The sequence below is a fragment of the Trachemys scripta genome, chromosome 3 (genome assembly GCF_013100865.1).
Source record: "Trachemys scripta elegans isolate TJP31775 chromosome 3, CAS_Tse_1.0, whole genome shotgun sequence".
Classification (NCBI taxonomy): Eukaryota; Metazoa; Chordata; order Testudines; family Emydidae; genus Trachemys; species Trachemys scripta.
Genome location: NC_048300.1, coordinates 47,299,240 through 47,321,279, shown reverse-complemented (window position 1 = coordinate 47,321,279; position 22,040 = coordinate 47,299,240). Strand labels below are relative to the sequence as shown.

The 22,040-nt window shown below is 45.3% G+C and overlaps 1 protein-coding gene across 5 annotated transcripts in view; it reads left to right on the top strand.

Moving 5' to 3' along the window:
* The window catches only part of EPRS1 (glutamyl-prolyl-tRNA synthetase 1), a 68,957-nt gene that overhangs the window by 17,512 nt on the left and 29,405 nt on the right, over positions 1-22,040 (top strand). For 3 of the 5 annotated variants that reach the window (XM_034764609.1, XM_034764611.1, XM_034764612.1), the window contains exons 7-16: positions 2,495-2,621; positions 4,459-4,651; positions 5,069-5,240; positions 6,355-6,588; positions 8,672-8,756; positions 9,188-9,247; positions 9,544-9,564; positions 11,723-11,833; positions 13,572-13,708; positions 15,417-15,624. In XM_034764609.1, the coding sequence (XP_034620500.1) occupies positions 2,495-2,621; positions 4,459-4,651; positions 5,069-5,240; positions 6,355-6,588; positions 8,672-8,756; positions 9,188-9,247; positions 9,544-9,564; positions 11,723-11,833; positions 13,572-13,708; positions 15,417-15,624 (1,348 nt within the window). The remainder of the gene's footprint in view (positions 1-2,494; positions 2,622-4,458; positions 4,652-5,068; positions 5,241-6,354; positions 6,589-8,671; positions 8,757-9,187; positions 9,248-9,543; positions 9,565-11,722; positions 11,834-13,571; positions 13,709-15,416; positions 15,625-22,040) is intronic. The other 2 variants (XM_034764610.1, XM_034764613.1) reach the window with 1 other exon arrangement.

Below are 22,040 nucleotides of genomic sequence, written 5' to 3'. Positions count from 1 at the left end.
AATGGAGCATCTCTTGTCACTGTCCAGCAATAGTCTGCAAGCATTGATGGGCTCCATTTGCCCTGATAGCATTTCTCCATTGTTGCAATGGCCTGGTGAAATCGCTCGCCGTGCTCGTCGCTCACTGCTCCGCAGTTTGGTGGAAAAAAATCTAGATGAGAGTGCAAAAAATGTATCTTTAGTGACATGTCGCAACTAAGGCTTTTGTATGCCTTGAGGAGGTTTTCCACCAACAACCTGTAGTTGTCTGCCTTGTTGTTTCCGAGAAGATTTATTGCCACTAACTGGAAGGCTTTCCATGCCGTCTTTTCCTTGCCACGCAGTGCATGGTCAAATGCATCATCTCGAAGAAGTTCACGAATCCGAGGACCAGCAAAGACTCCTTCCTTTATCTTAGCTTCACTTAACCTTGGAAATTTTCCACGGAGGTACTTGAAAGCTGCTTGTGTTTTGTTAGTGGCATTGACAAAGTTCTTCATCAGACTCAGCTTGATGTGTAAGGGTGGTAATAAAATCTTCCTTGATTCAACAAGTGGTGGATGCTGAACACTTTTCCCCCCAGGCTCCAATGACTGTCGGAGTGGCCAATCTTTCTTGATGTAGTGGGAATCTCTTGCACGACTATCCCATTCGCAGAGAAAACAGCAGTAGTTTGTGTATCCAGTCTGCAGACCAAGCAAGAGAGCAACAACCTTCAAATCGCCACAAAGCTGCCACTGATGTTGGTCATAGTTTATGCACCTCAAAAGTTGTTTCATGTTGTCATAGGTTTCCTTCATATGGACTGCATGACCAACTGGAATTGATGGCAAAACATTGCCATTATGCAGTAAAACAGCTTTAAGACTCGTCTTCGATGAATCAATGAACAGTCTCCACTCATCTGGATCGTGAACGATGTTGAGGGCTGCCATCACACCATCGATGTTGTTGCAGGCTACAAGATCACCTTCCATGAAGAAGAATGGGACAAGATCCTTTTGACGGTCACGGAACATGGAAACCCTAACATCACCTGCCAGGAGATTCCACTGCTGTAGTCTGGAGCCCAACAGCTCTGCCTTACTCTTGGGTAGTTCCAAATCCCTGACAAGGTCATTCAGTTCACCTTGTGTTATGAGGTGTGGTTCAGAGGAGGAGGATGGTAGAATTTGTGGATCCTGTGACATTTATGGTTCAGGACCAAAAGTTTCATCCTCTTTCTCTTCCTCATCTGACTCAAGTGAGAATGATTCTGGTGCAGCAGGAACCGGCAGTCCTTCTCCGTGGGGTACTGGGCGTATAGCTGATGGAATGTTTGGATAATGCACAGTCCACTTTTTCTTCTTTGACACACCTTTCCCAACTGGAGGCACCATGCAGAAGTAACAATTGCTGGTATGATCTGTTGGCTCTCTCCAAATCATTGGCACTGCAAAAGGCATAGATTTCCTTTTCCTGTTCAACCACTGGTGAAGATTTGTTGCACAAGTGTTGCAGCATATGTGTGGGGCCCACCTCTTGTCCCAATTTTGCAGCCAGAATAAAGGTGATAGGCTTTCTTAACCATAGTGGTTATACTGCGCTTTTGTGATGCAAAAGTCACTTCACCACAAACATAGCAGAAGTTATCTGCACTGTTCACACAAGTACGAGGCATCTCTGCTCACTTTGGCTAAACAGAAATGTGTCCCTTTGCAAAATCAAACACTGACAAATAAGAGAGCACGACACTGTATGATTTCTAGAGCTGATATAGAGCAATTTATTCAGCAGAGTGATGTAAGCTTCGTTACGATTGCATCATCCATGACTTCTAGGAATAATATCATGCAATTCATCTCATGTATGATGCAATACCAGCTTCAGATTGCATCATTCATTGTTTTGCCTGAAAAGCAAATACTGTCCAAACCCAGTCATAGATTTATTCATAGATCCAGTCAAAGATGTATTTTAGTCATTTCTGGTTTAAATTGATCCCTTCCGTTTAGAACTCACTTATCCTCCGCCATTCCCAAGTCAAGGGTCGTATATACTGACCCAATAGCATATCTTGAAAACTAGAGCCAATCAACAATTTTTAAGCATCATTTTCGTTCTCAGTGACCCAGAATTAGTAAAGTTTGACTACATTTATTTCAGAAACATTTTGGCTATAGAGCAGTGTTGTTCAAGTTAAAATCAAATTCAGTGTACACTAAAACTACTCTGCAACATTATAAACTGTTTTAGCATTAGTCATATCTTCAGGTGCATTATGAAGTCCTAGCTTTGAGATATAAAATCTAACAGATGGTGTTATATACTACATATCTATATATAATATTAAATTGCTTTAGTAAGTGTTCAATATTTCAATAAATATAAAATAGCTTTTGGTGGTTGATTTGTTTTAAGTTTTAGCCTATTCTCCATTTCCCCCTTAGATCCCAACAGACTATATCCTACAAAAGAAATGTAAATTAATCTGCTGCCACATTAACTTTGTTTTCTGAAATGTCTTTATTTTTAGTTACTTACATATTGGTCATGCAAAAGCTGCTCTGCTAAATCAGCATTACCAGGTTAACTTTAAAGGAAAACTCATCATGAGGTTTGATGACACAAATCCTGAAAAAGAAAAAGAAGACTTTGAAAAGGTACAGTAAGAGAACAGTGGAAGCCATTCATTGGAGAAATCAATTCAAAATTAGAACGTTAGGCAGGCTTGCTACTTCAGGGGTGGCTCTGTACAACAGTAGTATTTAACTTTGCATGAAAACTCTTCTAAGCCATCCCATGTTTGCCTTAAAAACCAAAGAGCTTTTGGTCCAGTAGCCTAATTATTCTATGATTTCCCCATTCTTTCTTGCCCCTCCCCTAGTATTTATAATCTGTATTAAATCCATGTAAATCTGTTGTAAGTTGGTTAATAGACTCTACTATGTTTCTTGACCTAATCACAAATGGCAATCATGGTACTACTTTAAAAGCTTTTGTAATCTTAAATACAACTGGCTTCAGTGACCATAACTTTTCTGTGACAAAAATCCCAAATCCGCACTAAGAAATTTCCTAGGTGTCCAATACTACCGAAGCGGTTTAAACCTTTTTAATAATTTATTCTTGCTGCCACCTTTTCACTATTTGTGGCATCCATGAAGTGAAAGAAAGGGAGGAATCTGTATGATTTCCTACCACTTCCAGTCTCAGGTTTCATCATCATATAGGAGGGTTTTGAGGCTTGGACTATTCTCACTCTATTACAGGGATGGGGACCCTCTGGCCTGCAGGCTGGATCTGGCCCACTGCTTTATTTCCTCCGGCCCATGGCAAGTCTCCGTGCCGTGGGCCGGAAGCCTCAAGCCTCGCCCCCTCCCGCCCCATGCAGGGGGAAGCTGGGGTTGCCAGGCCGTTAAAAGTCCAGTCGGCTCCACAAGCTCCTGGAAGTGACCGGCATGTCCCTGTGGCCCCTAGGAGCAGGGGCGATCAGAGAAATCCGCACACTGCCCCCAAGGCCAGCTCCGCAGCTGCCGTTGGCTGTGATTCCCAGCCAATGGGAGCTGTGGGGGTAGCACCTGCGGGCAGCGTGCAAAGCCTCCTAGTCCCTCCTTTCTGGGAGCAGTGCAGAGCCAGGGTAGGCAGGGAGCCTGCCTTAGCACTGCTGCACTGCCAACCGGGAGCCACCGGAGGTGAGCACCGCCCAGCTGGAGCCACACCCTGATCCCCCCTGCCCCAGATTGGACCCCCTCCTGCACCCTAACTCCCTCCCAGACCCTAAACCCCCACCCCCCTCCTGGAGCCTGTACCCAGAACCTCCTCCTGCACCCCTGCCGTGAGCCTGCTCCCCCACTCTAAACTCTTTGGCCCCAGCACAGAGTCCCCTCCTGTACCCCAAACCCCTCATCCCCAGCACCACCCTAGAGCCCACACCCCCTCCTGCAGCCCAACCCCTCCACCCCAGTCCAGAGCCCTCTCCTGCACCCTGAACCCCTCATTTCTGGCCCCACCCAGGAACCTAGGGGAAGCCGCCTCCACCCCTGCCCTCTTGCGGGGCTGGAGCAGCGAGCGCTGGCTTGCTCTGCTGTAGGGGGAAACCCCGAGCCTCTGCGCTCCACCGTGGGGCTGTGTGGCCCACGACTGATTTATTTTCTGTGAGTCAGTGGCCCCTGATAGAAAAAGGGTTCTCCACCCCTGCTCTATTAAATGTACAACAAGAAGAACTTGTTGCCAGTTTTTCTCTCACTTTCTTGTCCCACCCTCCCGTGGAGGAGCTGATCTCATTCTCCTGCCCTATAGCAATCACTACCTATGTATCCCTTTGATAACTTCAGTACTATGAATTAATGAGCCAGTTGATTTTCATGTGTGCCATTGTGTGTTAATGGTTCTTACTGCTGCCTTTGGCAAATGGAGACTTTAAAACTCGGAAGGAGCTTGGCATAGAGTTAGAAAGCTTGTCTGCATGTATGAATATTACAGTATAGTTCTTTGCAGGTTATCCTGGAAGACGTTGCGATGCTGCACATCAAACCAGATCAATTTACATATACCTCAGATCACTTTGAAACTATAATGAAATATGCTGAGAAGCTTATTCAAGAAGGGAAGGCGTACGTGGATGATACTCCTGCAGAACAAATGAAAATGGAGCGTGAGCAGAGAATAGAATCTAAACACAGAAATAACTGTAAGATGCTTTATGGCTCTTCTCCTGACCCTGTTATCTTTGTCAATGGAATATAATCTTTTCATTCTATTGTTAATCATCCCACCTATCTTTAGATTTAATTGTATACTGTGAATACTTAACAAGCCAGTAGGAACACTGAGGTCCTCAGCGCTGTGCCCTTCAAGATTAAAAGACACAAGACGCTTGTTGTTACACACCTGTTTATTACATCTATGTATGTTCACAATGCGTGTGTGCTGTACAGTCTTACTCTCACCTACCAGTGTGTGAGGAATACTGCACTGTTTGATATTGGATCTAAACACATGCAGCAATAACTCTGATGTTTGACAATGTCAGTAACAAAATATGGTGCTGGAAACTGGTCAGAAATACCTTAGGTAACTTAAAGTATTAAATTTTTTTGTTTGGTAGCTGTTGAGAAGAATCTACAAATGTGGGAAGAAATGAAAAAGGGAACAGAATGTGGACAAATGTGTTGTCTACGAGCAAAAATAGACATGAATAGTAACAATGGGTGTATGAGAGACCCAACCCTTTATCGTTGCAAAAACCAACCACACCCACGCACTGCAAGTAACTACAAGTACGTTCACTTTCTATTAATATTGACCTTGGTATGCTTCTTTTCTACTCTTCAGCAGGTTTCTTTTTTAACTACCTGGGAGTTGCTTGCATTTTCTCAACCAGAGTGTGTAGCTAATCTTCTTGTAGAAACGACACAACTTCTTCAGAAGATTTTTAAAACGTGAGCTCTTGCCAGCATTTCATAATAGTATCCACTGATGAAAATTCTATAACAGGTCCCTATTCTCATGTCTTTGTAAGGTGGGCCATAAAAAAAAAAAAAAATTCTCTCCACATGTGATGAGTACCATTTTTCTTAAGAAATCTTGGCAAACCATTTTGACTGCCTATTTTACAAGCAGCCAAACAATTGGATTTTGTTTTTACTTAATCTCTCAATTTAAAGAACTTTGAAGGTTAATCTTTAGTGTGAAGTGGTGTCCTTGACCTATTTAGGTGAGGGGCAACTGCGCGTTCATAGCAACTATTCTTTTCATGCACTATGAAGAGTTACTTCATGTGCATTGAATTAAGACTATTTGCAGAACACTATAGTTTATTCCACCTGTTTCCACCCGCTCTTTCCACTGCTATAGCTTCAACAGATGGGAAATGTTGACTTGATATGGATGTTGAACTAAAATGGTGGCTTTGGCTCTTGGTAGAAATGCATTTAAAACAGGCATGATGTACACACTTGTAATTGACAAATCACTGCCTCTGTTGTAGTAATCTCTGATTGTTGAAGTTTAAACTATGGCCTGAACATGGATATCTTTTTGATGATACATATTGGTACAAGATGTAGGGGAAATTTAGGTGTTGAAAATTTTTTCTTGATTTTTTTTTTTTTTAATATTGAGGGATTGAATTATTTGATAGCTTTGCCTTTGCTTATAAAATGTCATTTAATATATTTTAATTTGTTTGGGTCTTTTTTTAATAGAAGAGCTCAGTATCAGATGTGCTGTTTTAACTAATTCTTGACGGAGTTCTGGTGACCATTTTAAGGATTTTTGAGTGATTATAAAATACGGAGTAGTATTTAATTTTATGGATATGGTTTTCAGATGCAGTTAAACTATGTATATTATTTTCCTGGCTTATTAATTTCAGCTCTTCTTTCTTTTTAGTGTTTATCCTACATATGACTTTGCCTGCCCCATTGTTGACAGTATTGAAGGTGTCACACATGCATTAAGAACAACAGAATACCATGACAGAGACGAGCAGTTCTACTGGATCATTGAAGCCTTGGGCATAAGGAAGCCATACATCTGGGAGTACAGTCGTCTAAACCTCAACAACACTGTGCTATCTAAAAGAAAGCTCACCTGGTTTGTCAATGAAGGGCTGGTAGATGGATGGTACGTTTGTATACATACAATTGCTGCGATAGCAGAAATACAATCACACATGTATGCTATTCCTAAAGGAAATCATAGAATGCATGCATCCACTTTTCTTTGGTTAAACAGATACTAACTTTTTTCACCTATAGCTTGCAGGTTCTCTTCTCTTAGTTTTCTTGGCACTTAAATGCCAAGTGTGTAGACGTCTCAGAAATGTCTACGGCACATTTCCTCTTTTTTTTCAGTCTTCTATGAAGCAAGCCAAATCGGGGGAGGAGGGGAATTTTGTTGGGGTTTACAAGTTAACCATCATGCTTGTGTTTCCAGGACAAGAAATATACTAGTATTGCCTTGCTCTGCTTCAGTTTCTACTGCTATAAAATCGGGACACTTTTTTTTACCCCCATAAAGCACACAGGTCAAAATTTTCAAAAAATGGGTACCTAAAGTTAGACTTCTTAATAGAGATTCAGACATTAAAATGCCCTGACTGAGAGAATGTTGAGCACCTTTTTACTTAGTGGGAAGTGCCGAGTCTTCCAAACTTGTTTATTTTAGAGAAGAGACAAATAAGACAGCGGAATAAAATAAATGCATAATGAATGGTACAAAGAAGGTAGATTGGGAACTTTTATTCCCCCTTTCCCATAAAAGTACAGGTGAGCATTCAATGGACTTGCAAGGTAGCAAAACTGATAGAAGAAAATACTCTCAGCGTACGATTAGACCTGATCTTGTTGCCACAAGATATCTTTGAGCCTGAGAGGATAACAGGGTTGAAAAAAGGATTAAATAATTATATGGATAACAAGTATATTTAAATGAATAGTAAATAAAATAAAATAAAAAACTAGCTTTGGAAGGAATTAAACCCTCCAGTTTAAATGCATAAACTGTTAGGAGGTAATTTACCTCCTAATGATGGAGGGAGGAAACTTTTTTTTCCTGCGGGGGGGGTAGGGGTGTGTGTCAGGTTATCCCATAACTACACACTGCAGGATTATGTCTTCTGAAGCATCTGATGCTAGGCACTGTTGGAGACTGGAGATTGAACTACATAGACATTGGTTTGCTGCTCAAGTATGGCAGTTTCTTTGTATTAACTTACAGATAAAAAGTGATTTAGGAGGGCAAAATATTAATATAATATATTAAATATTAAAACTGTAGTACCAGTTGGGTTGGTTCCATTGTTTCCGGTGCCCTTCCAAGCCTAGCACTGTTCAGACCTACGTATTTGAACTTAGGAAAGTGGGTGACAACAAAAGGATCTTAAATAAATCAGGGCTCAGATTGAGCTGGTGCGTGACAGTGTACTAGCACCTTTCCGAAGCTGGTATCTTGTTCTCCAGAATCTGTGAAGAAACAGTTTGTTTTTGGTGTTAACTGATGCAGAGATGTTTGAGTCTGCAGAGAGCCTGAGCAGTATCTGAGATCTGAATTGCCCCATTTATCTTGAGTATTTTGAACATTTACACAATATACTGTGAGCAGTGTCTCATTTGGTGACTCACATGGGCAGAATTTATTTTATGGGGGGAGTTGAGTACTACCAGCTTTTCCCCACCCCCAATTTGAAACTTAAATAAGATACAGGAAGAAAGCTGGAAGTTCCAAACTTTGGCATAGGAGGGGCATAGGAGGGGCAAAGAATGGTTTTAGATCCAAAGGGAAGGAGGGGGCAGGATAGCACATCTTACTCCCCAATACATAGTATTGACTTGCGATGGGGACACGTAACTGGTACCTCTTCAATTCTTGACAGATACACCAAGGATTGAATGGATGTGGAAAAGAGCTCCTGTCACTAAGAGTTGGTTTCCCATCCCAAGTTAGTGTTCAGGAATGCTGGTACGCAGCAAGGGAAAGTCTGTATTAGAACTGTACATAGATAGAGAAGTTTAGTCTCCTGGGCTGTCAGGCTAGCCACTTTCACCCAGCACTAAATTCACATAAGCAAAATACAAACGTTTTTTTTTCTTGAAACTGTGATTTACACAGATATTAAAAAATCAGAACTTTATCGCCTGTTAACAGAATTAAATGCATAATAGTAGATACTGAATGAACCTCTCAACTTTTTTCCTCTTTCTGGCAGGGATGATCCAAGATTTCCCACTGTGCGTGGTGTGCTGAGAAGAGGCATGACTGTTGAAGGACTAAAACAGTTTATTGCTGCACAGGTGAGTGTTGTCTTTCCCTTCTTCCTCTTATTCTTGGAGTCTGATTGTAAACTTGGAAACAAATGCTTCAACTGAAAGCTCACCATATTTATTGCCACTCTGCCAAGATTTTGTCCTTTTGAAGACTCATTCCTCTCATGGCTTAGGTCCCAGTCCTGCTTCCATATATGCATTTGAGCAGCCCCTTGTTTAAAATTGTATGGGTCTGCAAGATTTTGAGCTTGTAGTGTGTTGAACTCCCATTGATATCAATGGAAGTTTGGATCGAGATTGTGGCAGCAATGGGCCCTTAATGTTTATTTTGTAAGATGAGGATTAAGCTGAAAAATGCACATTGTTACTTTTGGTAAACATGCTTAGCATTTATATTGTGATTCTACAACATTAAGAATAATATTCAAGATTATTTGTTTGTTAATCTTGCCTTCCAGGGCTCCTCCCGATCTGTTGTCAACATGGAATGGGATAAAATTTGGTCATTTAACAAAAAGGTACATGCTTGTATTAGTTTGATGCCGTTTCTTCTTGGTATCCTCTTCCCTGAGTTATGTAGTGAATCCACTGTTCACTGGAGTGCTCATCATAAAGAGTAGCAATTTTTAAAATATATTGCATCATCTGGCACGTTTTCAGGAAAATGGAATGTCTCCTCCTTCTAACATGGGCTAGCACATATTGACTTGCCAAACCAATATTGAGTTGTTTTACTTAGAACTATGCAGAAAGGTAATGATACTTTTTGTGAATCTGATCTGAAAACTCTGCATTTCATTTTTCTGCTTTCAAGCTGCGAGCTATCTGTAAGAAGGTATTACTTAATGCTTCTTTTGCCTTAGCACATGGCTTACAGTACCGTAAGCATACTTAGCATAAGCCATCGTTATGCAGCTTCATAGCACAATCACGTTTGCTTAGGTAATAAGAGCTGCACAAATCCATTTAAAATGCATTATTCCTGTTTTTAAAATCCTGCCCAGTTCTGTTTTGACTTATTTGTCAAAATAGATGGAAACTCTATTCCAGTCAATTCATGTTGTCCAGTTTTCCTTTCTGGAGTGAAAGTATTGAGGGCTTGTGTATTTCCTGTGCTTGAATGAATATATATATATATATATATTAGGTAGCCCTTTTTGATGTTTTTTAGCCGAGTGTCAAATAAGGAATACTGCATCTTAATATGGTTAGTTGCTTCTTGGCAGTGAATGCTTGGACACTATAATAAGGCGAATCATTAGAATGCTGGCTGTATAACTTGTGTGAATGCCTGTAACTCTTGCATTGGGATTCCTGCTTGTTTTTGCTGAGGCCTTACTGCAGATCTCTTCATTTAAGTAGTATTTGGTTGTCTGGCATGTGTCTTGTATACCTTCCTACCTTTTGTATTTGGTCCATTTGGTGTTATATAAAGGATTATCAATTGGTTCTTTTTGTTGCTGCATAAATACTAATAACTTTTTTGAGTAGTGGATTTTAAAAATATGGGGAGTTGATAATATATTTAAAACAATTTTTTAATTAAGTGTCTTGAAACTCCTGCTCCTTAGGTAGCACCATATTTATCAGCCAAATTCTGTCATCCTCTATCTGTGCAGTTGCATTGGAGTCAATAATATAAACGAGGGCAGAAATTGTTCCTATACATTTCCCAGTTTGATATAAAAGATCTCTGCAGGCAGAGAGCTCTTATTATGCTGTTACATTGTAAAGACAGTCACCTGGGGAAGTATTGTACTGAATTATTAAAACAAAGGGCATGGTTATAACAGTGAAAACAAATTATAACCTTAATTGTAAAATTATGTGTATTAGTTATTAAATCATACAGACGCATATAAGGCCTCTAGATGTTGAGGTACCTTAACAAGCCATTTCCTATTACATCTGTCTGAAACACCTTAAGGGCTTGGCTTCCACATATACTGACTCACTGATAAATGTATGACTTCTGAATCCAAAGCACTCTCATACTTGCTAGTGCCGAGCAATTTGGGTATAAAATAGGTTGACAAACTGTTTACTTGTAAAATTGCTGTTTAGTTGTGCATTCCTGTTGCAGTGAAAGGATAAACATAAAAATATTTACTTGCACTCATTTAGTTTAGCACCCAACTCACCTGCCAGTTAATCTACCACTGTTCCCTGCTAGCCCTCCACTGCCCCTTGTGTGTACTGTATTGTTCTAAGCACCTCCAAATGTTTTATGAAAGTAAGTTTTAAGAGATTCAAGAGGCCCCATGAAAGGTGGTGCTAGGGGGGTGAAAACAGACTTTATAAAAAAAAAAAAAATATAGGGAGAGGCTGTGGTGGTAACTAGTTTGGCAAGAAGACATGATTGTGGGGAACTCACGAGTTTAATACTATGGTATTGCCTTATTATAGTGATCTAATGCTGCTGTATTAAAATGGTGTTTCTTAATATTATAGACCCAACTGGTACTCCTTACACAGGCAAAGCTATCTCCGAGTCTGTGAGAAATGAACATAGGATCAGGGTCTGTGGTAGCTAAAATACGGCATCCAATATGTTGTTTTAAAATGGATTTATCTAGAAAGAAAATGGTCCAGCAGGCAGATTTAGTAGTTCTATACAGAGTACAACTACACCAATATAGCTCTACTGTCTTCCTTCCCAGTGAAGCATTGATTTGAGTTCAGGTTTACTTGTTGTATGATAGTACCAGATTTGCAGCTTCTGTTTGCTATCAACAATTTTGCCTGTTTAAATATAGACCTTTTTGTGGAAGATCTGAAAAATTGCTTAAGGATTGCTCACTTTTGACTATATATTTTTTTGTTTGTCTTGCTTTTATAACTTTCATTGAAAAGTAGCATTAAAAGGCAAACGAGTGCAGTAACACAAAGAATACCACTTAATAGTCCTATATTTTCACTTTACTTTGTTTCATGTAATCTTTTGCTCTGACACTGCCCAATAGTCATGATTATCTTCTTTCTATTTCCTGTAGGTCATAGACCCAGTGGCACCTCGGTATACTGCTTTACTGAAGGATGAAGTGGTCACTGTGAACGTTCCTGAAGCCCTAGATGAGATGAAAGAAGTGGCCAAACATCCAAAGGTTGTGCATGTATTTGTAGTCTTTTAATAACTACTGTATGGTACTGATCATGAAGACTGACGCTAACCATAGGTTAGAGCAATCAACTGGGATCCAGGAGGAGTGTCTAGTGTTACAATTTAGCACTAAAAATATGAGCTCAAGGTAGGGACTTTGACATCTCTGTGCTTTTCATACATTATAAGGCTAGAGGGGACCATTGTGATCTATTCTGACCTCCTGTATAATATTTCTCTGAATTAACTTCTATTAGATCGTATCTTCTAGAAAGAAAATCTAATTCAGTCTTAATTTAAAAATTGTTAATGGCGTGTCCACCAGGAGATGATTTAGACCATCCCTCGGCCCGCGCCACTTCCCGCAGCCCCCATTGGCCTGGGACAGCGAACCGCGGCCAGTGGGAGCCGCAATTGGCCGAACCTGCGGACATGGCAGGTAAACAAACCAGCCTGGCCCGCTCTGCCAGGGTGCTTACCCTAGCAGGCTGCGTGCCAAACATTGCTGATCCCTGATCTAGACCAGGGGTGGGCAAACTACGGCCCGCGGGTCGGATCCAGCTTGCAGGATTGCCACCTCTGTGGCGCTGCGGGCCCCGCGCCACTGCTGGAAGTGGCCAGCACCACGTCCCTGTGGCCCCTGGGTGAGGGGGAACAGAGGGCTCCGTGCGCTGCCCTCGCCTCCAGGCACCACCCCCCGCAGCTCCGATTGGCTGGAAACGGGGAACCGCAGCCAATGGGAGCTTCCGGGGAGGTACCTGCAGGGGAGGGCAGTGCCCAGAGCCCTCTGTTCCCCCTCCGCCAGGGGCCACAGGGACATGATGTTGCCCGCTTCCGGGAGCGGCACGGGGCCAGGACAGGCAGGAAGCCTGTCTTAGCCCCACTGCCACCCCGGAGCTCCACCAGATAAGTGGCACTGGGCTGGAGCCCGCACCACGAACCCTTCCTGTACCCTGCACCCCTGCCCTGAGCCCCCTCATACATCCCGCACTCCCTCCCGCACCGCAATCCCCTGCCCCAGCCCTACAGTCATGGCCCTGCAGGCAATTTCCCAACCCAGATGTGGCCCTCTGGCCAAAAAGTTTGCCCACCCCTGATCTAGACTCCTAAACTCATTTTGCTTGTGACCAAAGATGGAGCCAGATCTCAGGAGAAGAGAAATTGTTCGCTACCACATTTCATCTCCTCCTTATCTCTGTCCTTGCAGACGGCATGTCTTGGGAAAGGAAGGAATAAAACTCTTGTTGACAGTATTGCAAAACCCAAATTCTAAAAAATCATGATAGGCCCCAAAATATAAAGAGTGGACTAAAAATCGGGTGACCTTTTTTTTAGACTATATTGCATTTGAGTTATGTTGTTTGACTTTGGAGCTTTCAGGATGCATTGGGGTTACATTTTCAAGCTTTTCTTTGCAACCCCAGAGGTTAGAAACTCATTTTATTAATAAAAGCCAAGATTCTCCTGCAGTCATATGACTCTGGGAATTGGGGATTTAAGAAAAGCATGAAATATCGTGAGTTGTGTAAAAGTGGCAACACTGCTCAGACCCATCCCTCCTTTTGCCCTATGGAGAGAACTTCTCCCTGTTCTAGTTATCATGATTCTCTTTTAGTATATGATATGTATTGTAATTCCTTTTCTGAATACAGTCATATAGAGCAGTGTGTCAGGACTCAGCTCTGTTAGCTAAGCCAGTCAACTTGTATGATAACCAACTTTTAATTTTTCTTAATACACAGAATGCTGATGTTGGCTTGAAGCCTGTGTGGTACAGTTCCAAAGTGCTGATTGACGGTGCAGATGCAGAGACTTTGACTGAGGGAGAGACTGTTACATTCATAAATTGGGGCAACATTATCATCACTAAAATACACAGGTAACAAGTATAAGGTAGTTCCAAGTTAGAGGTTTCTGCACCTCAGATTTTTATTGACAAGAATAGCCTTCTTGCATCTTGAAATATTAAAAAATAGCACAGATAATCGTTTTTAAATGGATCACAAAGCTGCCTGATTAATAGTACATCTTACTGTAGTTCTGGGTCTGAAATCACCAGTGAGGTCAGATATTGCATAAAAATTCTTCTTATTCAATTTACTGAAGCACTTCTGTAGATGTTACCGGCTGTTGGTCCTTACAATAGGAAGTTTAAAAAAAAAAAGCCCATGTCACCTTATAACAGCCTGCAAATCTGCTCTGTCACTGATACTTGGTATAAGAGCTCTTATCCTAAAAGTGAACGTATGCTCTTGCAGATTGAAAAACAAAATCTGTTTGGGTATTTAAATTACAAAGTTGCCCCCCCCCCCGCCCCCCCAAAAAAAAGTGAAATTAGAATGTGATGTAACTAACTTCAGAATTGTTGTGCTGGAAGTTTAGAAAGATGGAAGGTTTATGGAAACATGTAAGGCTTTTTTCTATGCCCTATACAACATTTTGCTATTTATTTTTAATAAATTAAAACAATGGAAATACTTCAGAAATGCCGCCTGTGTGGTGGTTTTTCCAAAGCTTTGACTGGTCTGATGGTAGTGGGTTATCAGAAATTATTACTGTTAGTTTAACTAACCTGGGGGGAGGGATAGCTCAGCAGTTTGAGCATTGGCCTGCTAAACCCAGGGTTATGAGTTCAGTCCTTGAGGGGGCCACTTAGGGATCTGGGGCAAAATCAGTATTTGGTCCTGCTAGTGAAGGCAGGGGGCTGGACTCAATGACCTTTCAAGGTCCCTTCCAATTCTAGGAGATAGGATATCTCCATTAATTTATTTATTTATTATTTTTTATTTTCTACGTATAACCTCTTGATCTATAGTATAGAGAGGTATTAAAAAGTATCCCAAGACTCTGCTTGATGGCAACAATATACCAATCACAGATGTAAATCTAAAGTACATCTATCCTAGTATAGAGAGAGACTTCATCTGCTTATCCCCTTTGCTATCTCGTCATAGCAAAGTACTGATTCAGAAGTTACCAGAATAATTAATTTGCTATTTTTTTCACATAAATCCTAATCTGATCCAAAATATTTTACTTGGAATAAAAGTGAATTGGGGGGGTGGGGAACAGATTAGCCTTTTGAATATGGCCTGTAGTGATGATAAGAGAATGTTCTTTTCTAAGTCATTAATGTGTTTCTCAGTTTTTTAATCAAGAGAGCCTTTCAGACTCACGTGAATAATGCAGATTGATACCTAACAATGAGATTCTCTCCCATTTAGTTTCAGAGGAAAAGGCATTTTAAAAATAAATTGAAATGCATGATGACTGTAAATTAATCAGTCACATACTTGACCGCTAGTAAGGTTTTTTTAAAACAAAAATATCTTGTACGAGAATCTGTACTAGATCTTTTTTGTATCTGTTCCTGGAGAGTTCTGATGGCTAGTGAGTTACAGAACTCTGTCCTAGAAAATATATTCTTTCTAGTTCATGCACAATACATTCTAAGACTATTTTTTGTCATGAGCCTTTTTGATCAACAATTTCCGTATTTTTGATATTGTCTTAAGAGAAATTCAAATAGGTACCATAATTGTTGTGTAAAAATGTGGTTTCATCACATTTTTCTGATTCTTCTGTAGAAACTCAAGCAGGAAAATTGTGTCCATTGATGCCAAGCTGAACATGGAGAACAAGGACTACAAAAAAACCACTAAGATCACTTGGCTTGCAGAGACCCCACATGCGCCTCTCATTCCAGCTGTCTGTGTTAACTATGACCATCTAATCACCAAACCTGTCCTAGGTAAAGATGAAGATTTCAAGCAATACGTCAACCGAAATAGTAAGGTAACTCATGTATTACCCTCTTCATCTACACGGCTTTTGCTTACTTTTTCTCCTTACCATCAGCACCAGTTTTGGGTTTTTTTTTAAAGGTGTTCGGCTCTCTTTTCCCAAGTGTTCAAGTTGCATTTCAAAGCAGTTTGAGTAGTTCAACTTAAGCTAGATTCCATCTATCTATATTATAAATGTAGATATGCTCTTCTGAGCTATAAAAATGTCTGTGGGGTCAGATCTTCAGTGAAGGTAAGTCCATTTATGTTATCTGAGGATCTGGCTCATGGTTGGCATTTTGATATTAGTGAAGTCTTTACACGTTGCACTGTTTTGAAATAGATAAGCTTTTTATGTTGCACAACAAATTGGAAGTTAACGGAAGCTGCAACCTGATAGGAGATCGGTGTGTTTAGCAGAGGTTCATTGTCTAGTATAGTGGTTTTCAACCTCCCCACTCCCTCCAGTTGCAGACCTCAAAAAATTTTTTGGCTGGAGGAACAGACCCTTTGGAAATCTTAGACATAGTCTGTGGACCCTCAGGGGTCCACAGACCACAAGTTGAAAACTACTGGTCTAGCAAACAGAATAAACCATTATAGTTGAAGTTGTATAGTTTTTAGGAAGACTTTGCTTCATTGGCTCTTTTGATAAAACTTGTTCTTCTTCGAGTGCTTGCTCATATCCATTCCATTAGGTGTGCGCGCGCCGCGTGCACGATCGTCGGAAGATTTTTACCCTAGCAACACCGGCGGGTCGGCTGTGGAGCCCCCTAGAGTGGCGCCTTCATGGCGCTGAATATATACCCCAGCCGACCCGGCGCCCCCTCAGTTCCTTCTTACCGCCCCTGACGGTCGTTGGAACTGTGGAGCGCGGCGTAGCTGTTCTCCACTCTCCCTAGCTTACTTGATCATTCAGAGTTATAGTTATAGTTGTAGTTCTAGTGTTTATAGTTAAATAGTTTTTAAAGTTGTTATAGTTGTATTGTAGTTCAGGGGGTTAAGGGGGTCGTCTCCCCCTTTCTCCCCCGGCCGCGGGCCCGGGCTCATGCCCAACGCTCCCGGCTTCAAGCAGTGCGCCTCCTGCGCTAAGCCTATGCCAACGAGCGACCCTCATGACTCCTGTTTGAAGTGCCTGGGAGAGTCCCACCAAACAGACAAATGCAAGATCTGTAAGGCCTTCAAACCAAGAACCAAGAAGGAGCGGGACTTTCGGCTCAGGCAACTCCTAATGGAGGCGGCACTTAGCCCGGACACTCCTTCCACGGGCCAGACTCCGACGCCTAGCACTTCGGTGCGCAGTGCCCCGGCGGCACCGGCTATGACGACCACGCGAGTGGCGTCAGACAAGCCTCCCCGGCACCGGACCTCGTCGGCACCGCAAACACAGCAAGTGCCGCGGCGCCGGTCATTATCCCCAGGGCATAAAAAAGCCCATAAGACGGGGACGTCCGCGCCGAAGACGCCGGCTCCCCCAGTGCCGGGGGTAGAGCCGCGTCCGCCGATGGAGCATCGGAAACAGGCTCCTCCAGCACCGTCGACTCCGGCGCCGAGGCCGTCGAGTCCGGTGCAAATAGCGTCTCCACCGAGGCCGGCGGTGATACAGTGTCTCCCGTCGACTCCAGAGACCTTCGCGGCGGCGAGAGACTTGATAGCTCTCACGGAGCCGGCACCGCCTCAACCACCGGCACCGACTGCACCGTTGACTCGCCCGGTACAGTCAAGAGGGAAACCTGCCTTGATGCGCCCTCCATCACAAGGGCTGGAACCTCGGCGCCGATCCAGGTCCCGAAGCAGGTCCCCACGCCGCTCGCAGTCCCGGCACCGAACGTCTCGGCACCGGTCGTACTCGCGGTCAAGATCTTCTTCGCGGCACCGCTCTACGTCTCGGCACCGATATGATCGTCGGCACCGGTCAACGTCGAGACGTAGTTCTCGGCACCGCCACGCTCGACGCTCGACGCCGAGGGGCCGATCCCGGCACCGGGCATACTCTAGGTCCTCGTCGAGGTCCAGATCCGATTCCCGGCACCGACGAGGTCATCGGCACCGGTCGCGGTCCCGGCACCGATCGCCGGCACCGCACAGAGATAGATCATCTCCGGACCGGCACCGTGCGGCACCGCAGACCACGGGGATCGTTCCATCTTTCACGGCACCGCCATGGCCGTCAAGATCAGCGTCTCGATCCTCAGAGGACCTGTCGAGATCGGCATACCCCCCTCAGGGGCAGGCCGAGGAACGAGACTTGGGCCATTGGCAGGAGAGGGCAGAGGACCACCCTCATGGACCATCTCACTGGTCGTTTTGGACCCCGTGGGCGTACCACCAGGAGCAAGGGGCTTCGTTACCATCGACCTCTCGCTCGGGTCACTCGGTCAGAAGGGCCCCAGAATCCACCATCTCTCGGCCTCCGCCTGGAGGCGTAGAGGCTTCTGTGTCCACACCACCCGACACCGTGGACCCAAGTGCCGGTGATGCTCCGACCCAAGACCAGGGGGACCGGGACCCCCCCTTGGATCCACTACCACCAGAGGCGTCCTCCTCCTCCTCTCCGGATGAGGCAGTGGCGGGCACTTCATGCACGGGTCCCCCTCCGATAGATCTTCGGGCTCACCAGGATCTCCTGCGCAGAATGGCCCGTAACATGGACCTGCAGACGGAGGAGATAGTGGAGGTGCACGACCCGATCGTGAACATCCTTGGATCGGATGCCCCATCGAGGGTGGCGTTACCCTTGATCCGCACGATCCAAACGAACGCGGATACGATATGGCAGACTCCTGCCTCCATTCCACCCACTGCGAGAGGGGTGGAAAGGAAATACTTTGTCCCATCTAAAGACTATGGGTATTTGTACACACACCCCCAACCGTGCTCACTGGTGGTGGAATCAGTGAATGCACGAGAGCGCCACGGCCAGCAGGCTGCAGCGCCAAAATCAAAAGAGGCTAAGCGGCTTGATCTGTTCGGCCGTAAGGTTTACTCAGCCGGAGGGCTACAACTTAGAGCGGCGAATCAACAGGCGCTACTGAGCCGCTACAATTTCAACTCCTGGAACTCTATGGGGAAGTTTAAGGAGTTGATTCCCCAAGAGTCCAGGGAAGAGTTTGGAGCCATGGTTGAGGAGGGTAAGAAGGTGGCTCGGACCTCCTTACAGGCCTCCCTGGACATAGCGGACTCGGCCGCAAGGACCCTGGCCACAGGTATCGCTATGCGTAGGACCTCCTGGCTCCAAGTTTCGGGTTTGCCCCCTGAATTACAGCAGACCCTACAGGATTTGCCCTTTGAAGGACAGGGGCTGTTCTCGGAGAAGACGGACTCTCGATTGCAGAGCCTCAAAGACTCCAGGACAATCATGCGCTCCTTGGGGATGCATGTTGCGGGTCCCCAGCGCAGACCATTTAGGCCCCAGCCTCAACGTTTTTACCCCCCTCCACCTCGTCAGAGACAGGACCCTGCCAGAAGGCGAGGGCGAGGTGGTAGGAGAAGATGGGCTGGCCCTCAACCCGGTCAGAACCAAGGGCCACCAAGACCACCTTCAGGTCCTAGACAGAACTTTTGAAGGTGCGGTCGAGGACGGCGCCCCAGTCATCCCCCAGGATCCAGCTCCCTCCTTTCGGGATCGCCTCTCCCACTTCCACCGTGCTTGGTCCCTTATAACTTCGGACCGTTGGGTCCTCCGCACGGTGGAGAGGGGATACGCTATCCAGTTTTCTTCTATCCCCCCCTCCCACCCCCCTTCCCCGTCCCTCTTCAGGGACCCTTCTCACGAGCAACTTCTTATGCAGGAGGTTTCTACGCTCCTGGCCATGGGGGCTATAGAGGAGGTTCCGATAGAGTTAAGGGGCAGGGGATTTTATTCCCGTTACTTCCTGATCCCCAAGTCCAAAGGAGGTCTGCGGCCCATCTTGGACTTGCGCGGACTCAACAAATTCGTAGTAAAGTTGAAGTTCCGCATGGTCTCTTTGGGGGCCATCATCCCTTCCCTCGATCCTGGAGACTGGTTCGCCGCCCTCGACATGAAAGACGCATACTTTCATATCTCAATTTACCCACCTCACAGACGTTTCCTGCGATTCGTGGTAAACACGGTGCACTACCAATTTACAGTACTTCCCTTCGGCCTATCCTCGGCCCCAAGGGTGTTCACGAAATGTATGGCGGTCGTGGCAGCGTACCTTCGTCGGCAAGGGATACAGGTGTTCCCGTACCTAGACGACTGGCTGGTGCGCGGTCGCACCAAGGAGCAAGTTCAAGCTTACGTCCACAAAATAGTGCACACATTCAGCGAGTTGGGCATCCTACTCAACAAGGACAAATCCACTCTAGAACCTACCCAGAGAATAGAATTCATCGGCGCAGTTCTAGACTCCAGTCGTGCACAAGCCATCCTGCCAGACAATCGCTTTGGCACCATCACGAACCTCATTCAAGGGCTCAAGGCCTTCCCAACTACCACGGTGAGGTCGTGCCTCACCCTGCTGGGTCACATGGCTTCCTGCACGTACGTAACCAGGCATGCCAGACTTCGACTTCGCCCGCTTCAAACTTGGGTGTCATCAATATACCGTCCACATCGGGACAGCCTGAACATGGTGGTCACGGTCCCGAACAAGATCCTGGCCTCCCTCACCTGGTGGCTAGATCACAATGTGGTCTGCGAGGGGATGCCATTTCACGCCCCACAACCCTCCCTGCACCTGGTCACAGACGCGTCATCTCTGGGGTGGGGCGCCCATCTCAACAAACACCATACCCAGGGCCTGTGGACTGCATCCCAGTTAGCCCTACACATCAATGTTCGGGAACTGATGGCGGTACGCCTGGCGTGCCAGGCATTCCTCAGTCTCCTACGTGGCCGCTGTGTGTTAGTTCTCATCGACAACACCACGGCCATGTTCTACATCAACAAACAAGGAGGATCACGTTCGTCAATTCTATGCCAAGAGGCCATTCGCCTGTGGGACTTCTGCATCGCCCACTCAATCCATCTCACGGCATCGTTCCTCCCTGGAGTCCAGAACACTCTAGCGGACCGGCTCAGCAGGTCCTTCCAAATGCACGAGTGGTCTATCCGTCCGGACATCATACATTCCATCTTCCAGAGGTGGGGGTTTCCCCAGATAGACCTGTTTGCATCTCGAGACAACAGGAAGTGCCACGTGTTCTGCTCCCTACAAGGTCGAGCTCCGGGCTCCCTCTCGGACGCCTTTCTGCTTCCCTGGAAAGACCACCTGTTTTATGCCTTCCCTCCGTTTCCTCTGGTCCACAAGGTACTGCTCAAACTGCGCAGAGACCAGGCACGGGTAATTCTGATCGCTCCTGCGTGGCCGAGACAACATTGGTACACCACACTGTTGGAGCTCTCGGTTCAGACACCGATCCCGCTTCCGTTGGATCCGGATCTCATCTCTCAGGACCACGGCCGGTTGCGTCACCCCGACCTCCAATCACTCCACCTCACGGCGTGGCTGCTCCATGGTTCACCCAGGCAGAGCAGCAATGCTCGCACTCTGTGCAACAGATTCTACTGAGCAGTAGGAAGCCCTCAACACGGACCACGTACCTGGCCAAATGGAAGCGGTTCTCCTGTTGGTGCGAACAACGAGCCACATCCCCGTTGCAGGCACCCATTCCCCTCATTTTGGACTATCTCCTCTCCCTAAAACAACAGGGGTTGGCGATTTCCTCAATTAGAGTTCACCTGGCCGCTATATCGGCCTTTCACCCAGGGGAACTCGCGTCCTCGGTATTCTCTAACCCGATGGTCGTTAGATTCCTCAAGGGCTTAGACCGGACGTACCCTCAACATCGTCAGCCCGTCCCGACGTGGGACCTCAACCTGGTTCTCTCCAAGCTCACAGGTCCTCCATTCGAACCACTAGCCACCTGTTCACTTTTGTACCTATCCTGGAAGACAGCCTTCCTCGTAGCCATCACCTCAGCAAGGCGCGTTTCTGAACTCAGGGCGCTTACATCCGAGCCCCCTTATACAGTTTTCCATAAGGATAAAGTGCAGCTTCGTCCACATCCTGCCTTTCTCCCTAAGGTGGTTTCTCCTTTTCATATCAACCAGGACATATTTCTCCCGGTCTTTTATCCCAAACCACATGCCACTCGCCAGGACCAACGTTTGCATTCCCTGGACGTACGAAGGGCCCTGGCCTTCTATATTGACCGCACAAAGCACTTTAGAAAGACGACGCAACTCTTCGTTGCAGTGGCCGACCGAATGAAAGGCTCACCGGTCTCCTCACAACGCCTATCCTCCTGGATTACGTCTTGCATCCGGACTTGCTATGACCTGGCAGGTGTCTCAGCACCACACCTCACCGCTCACTCCACGAGGGCCCAAGCCTCCTCGACTGCTTTCCTGGCACATGTTCCGATACAGGACATTTGTAGAGCGGCGGTTTGGTCATCAGT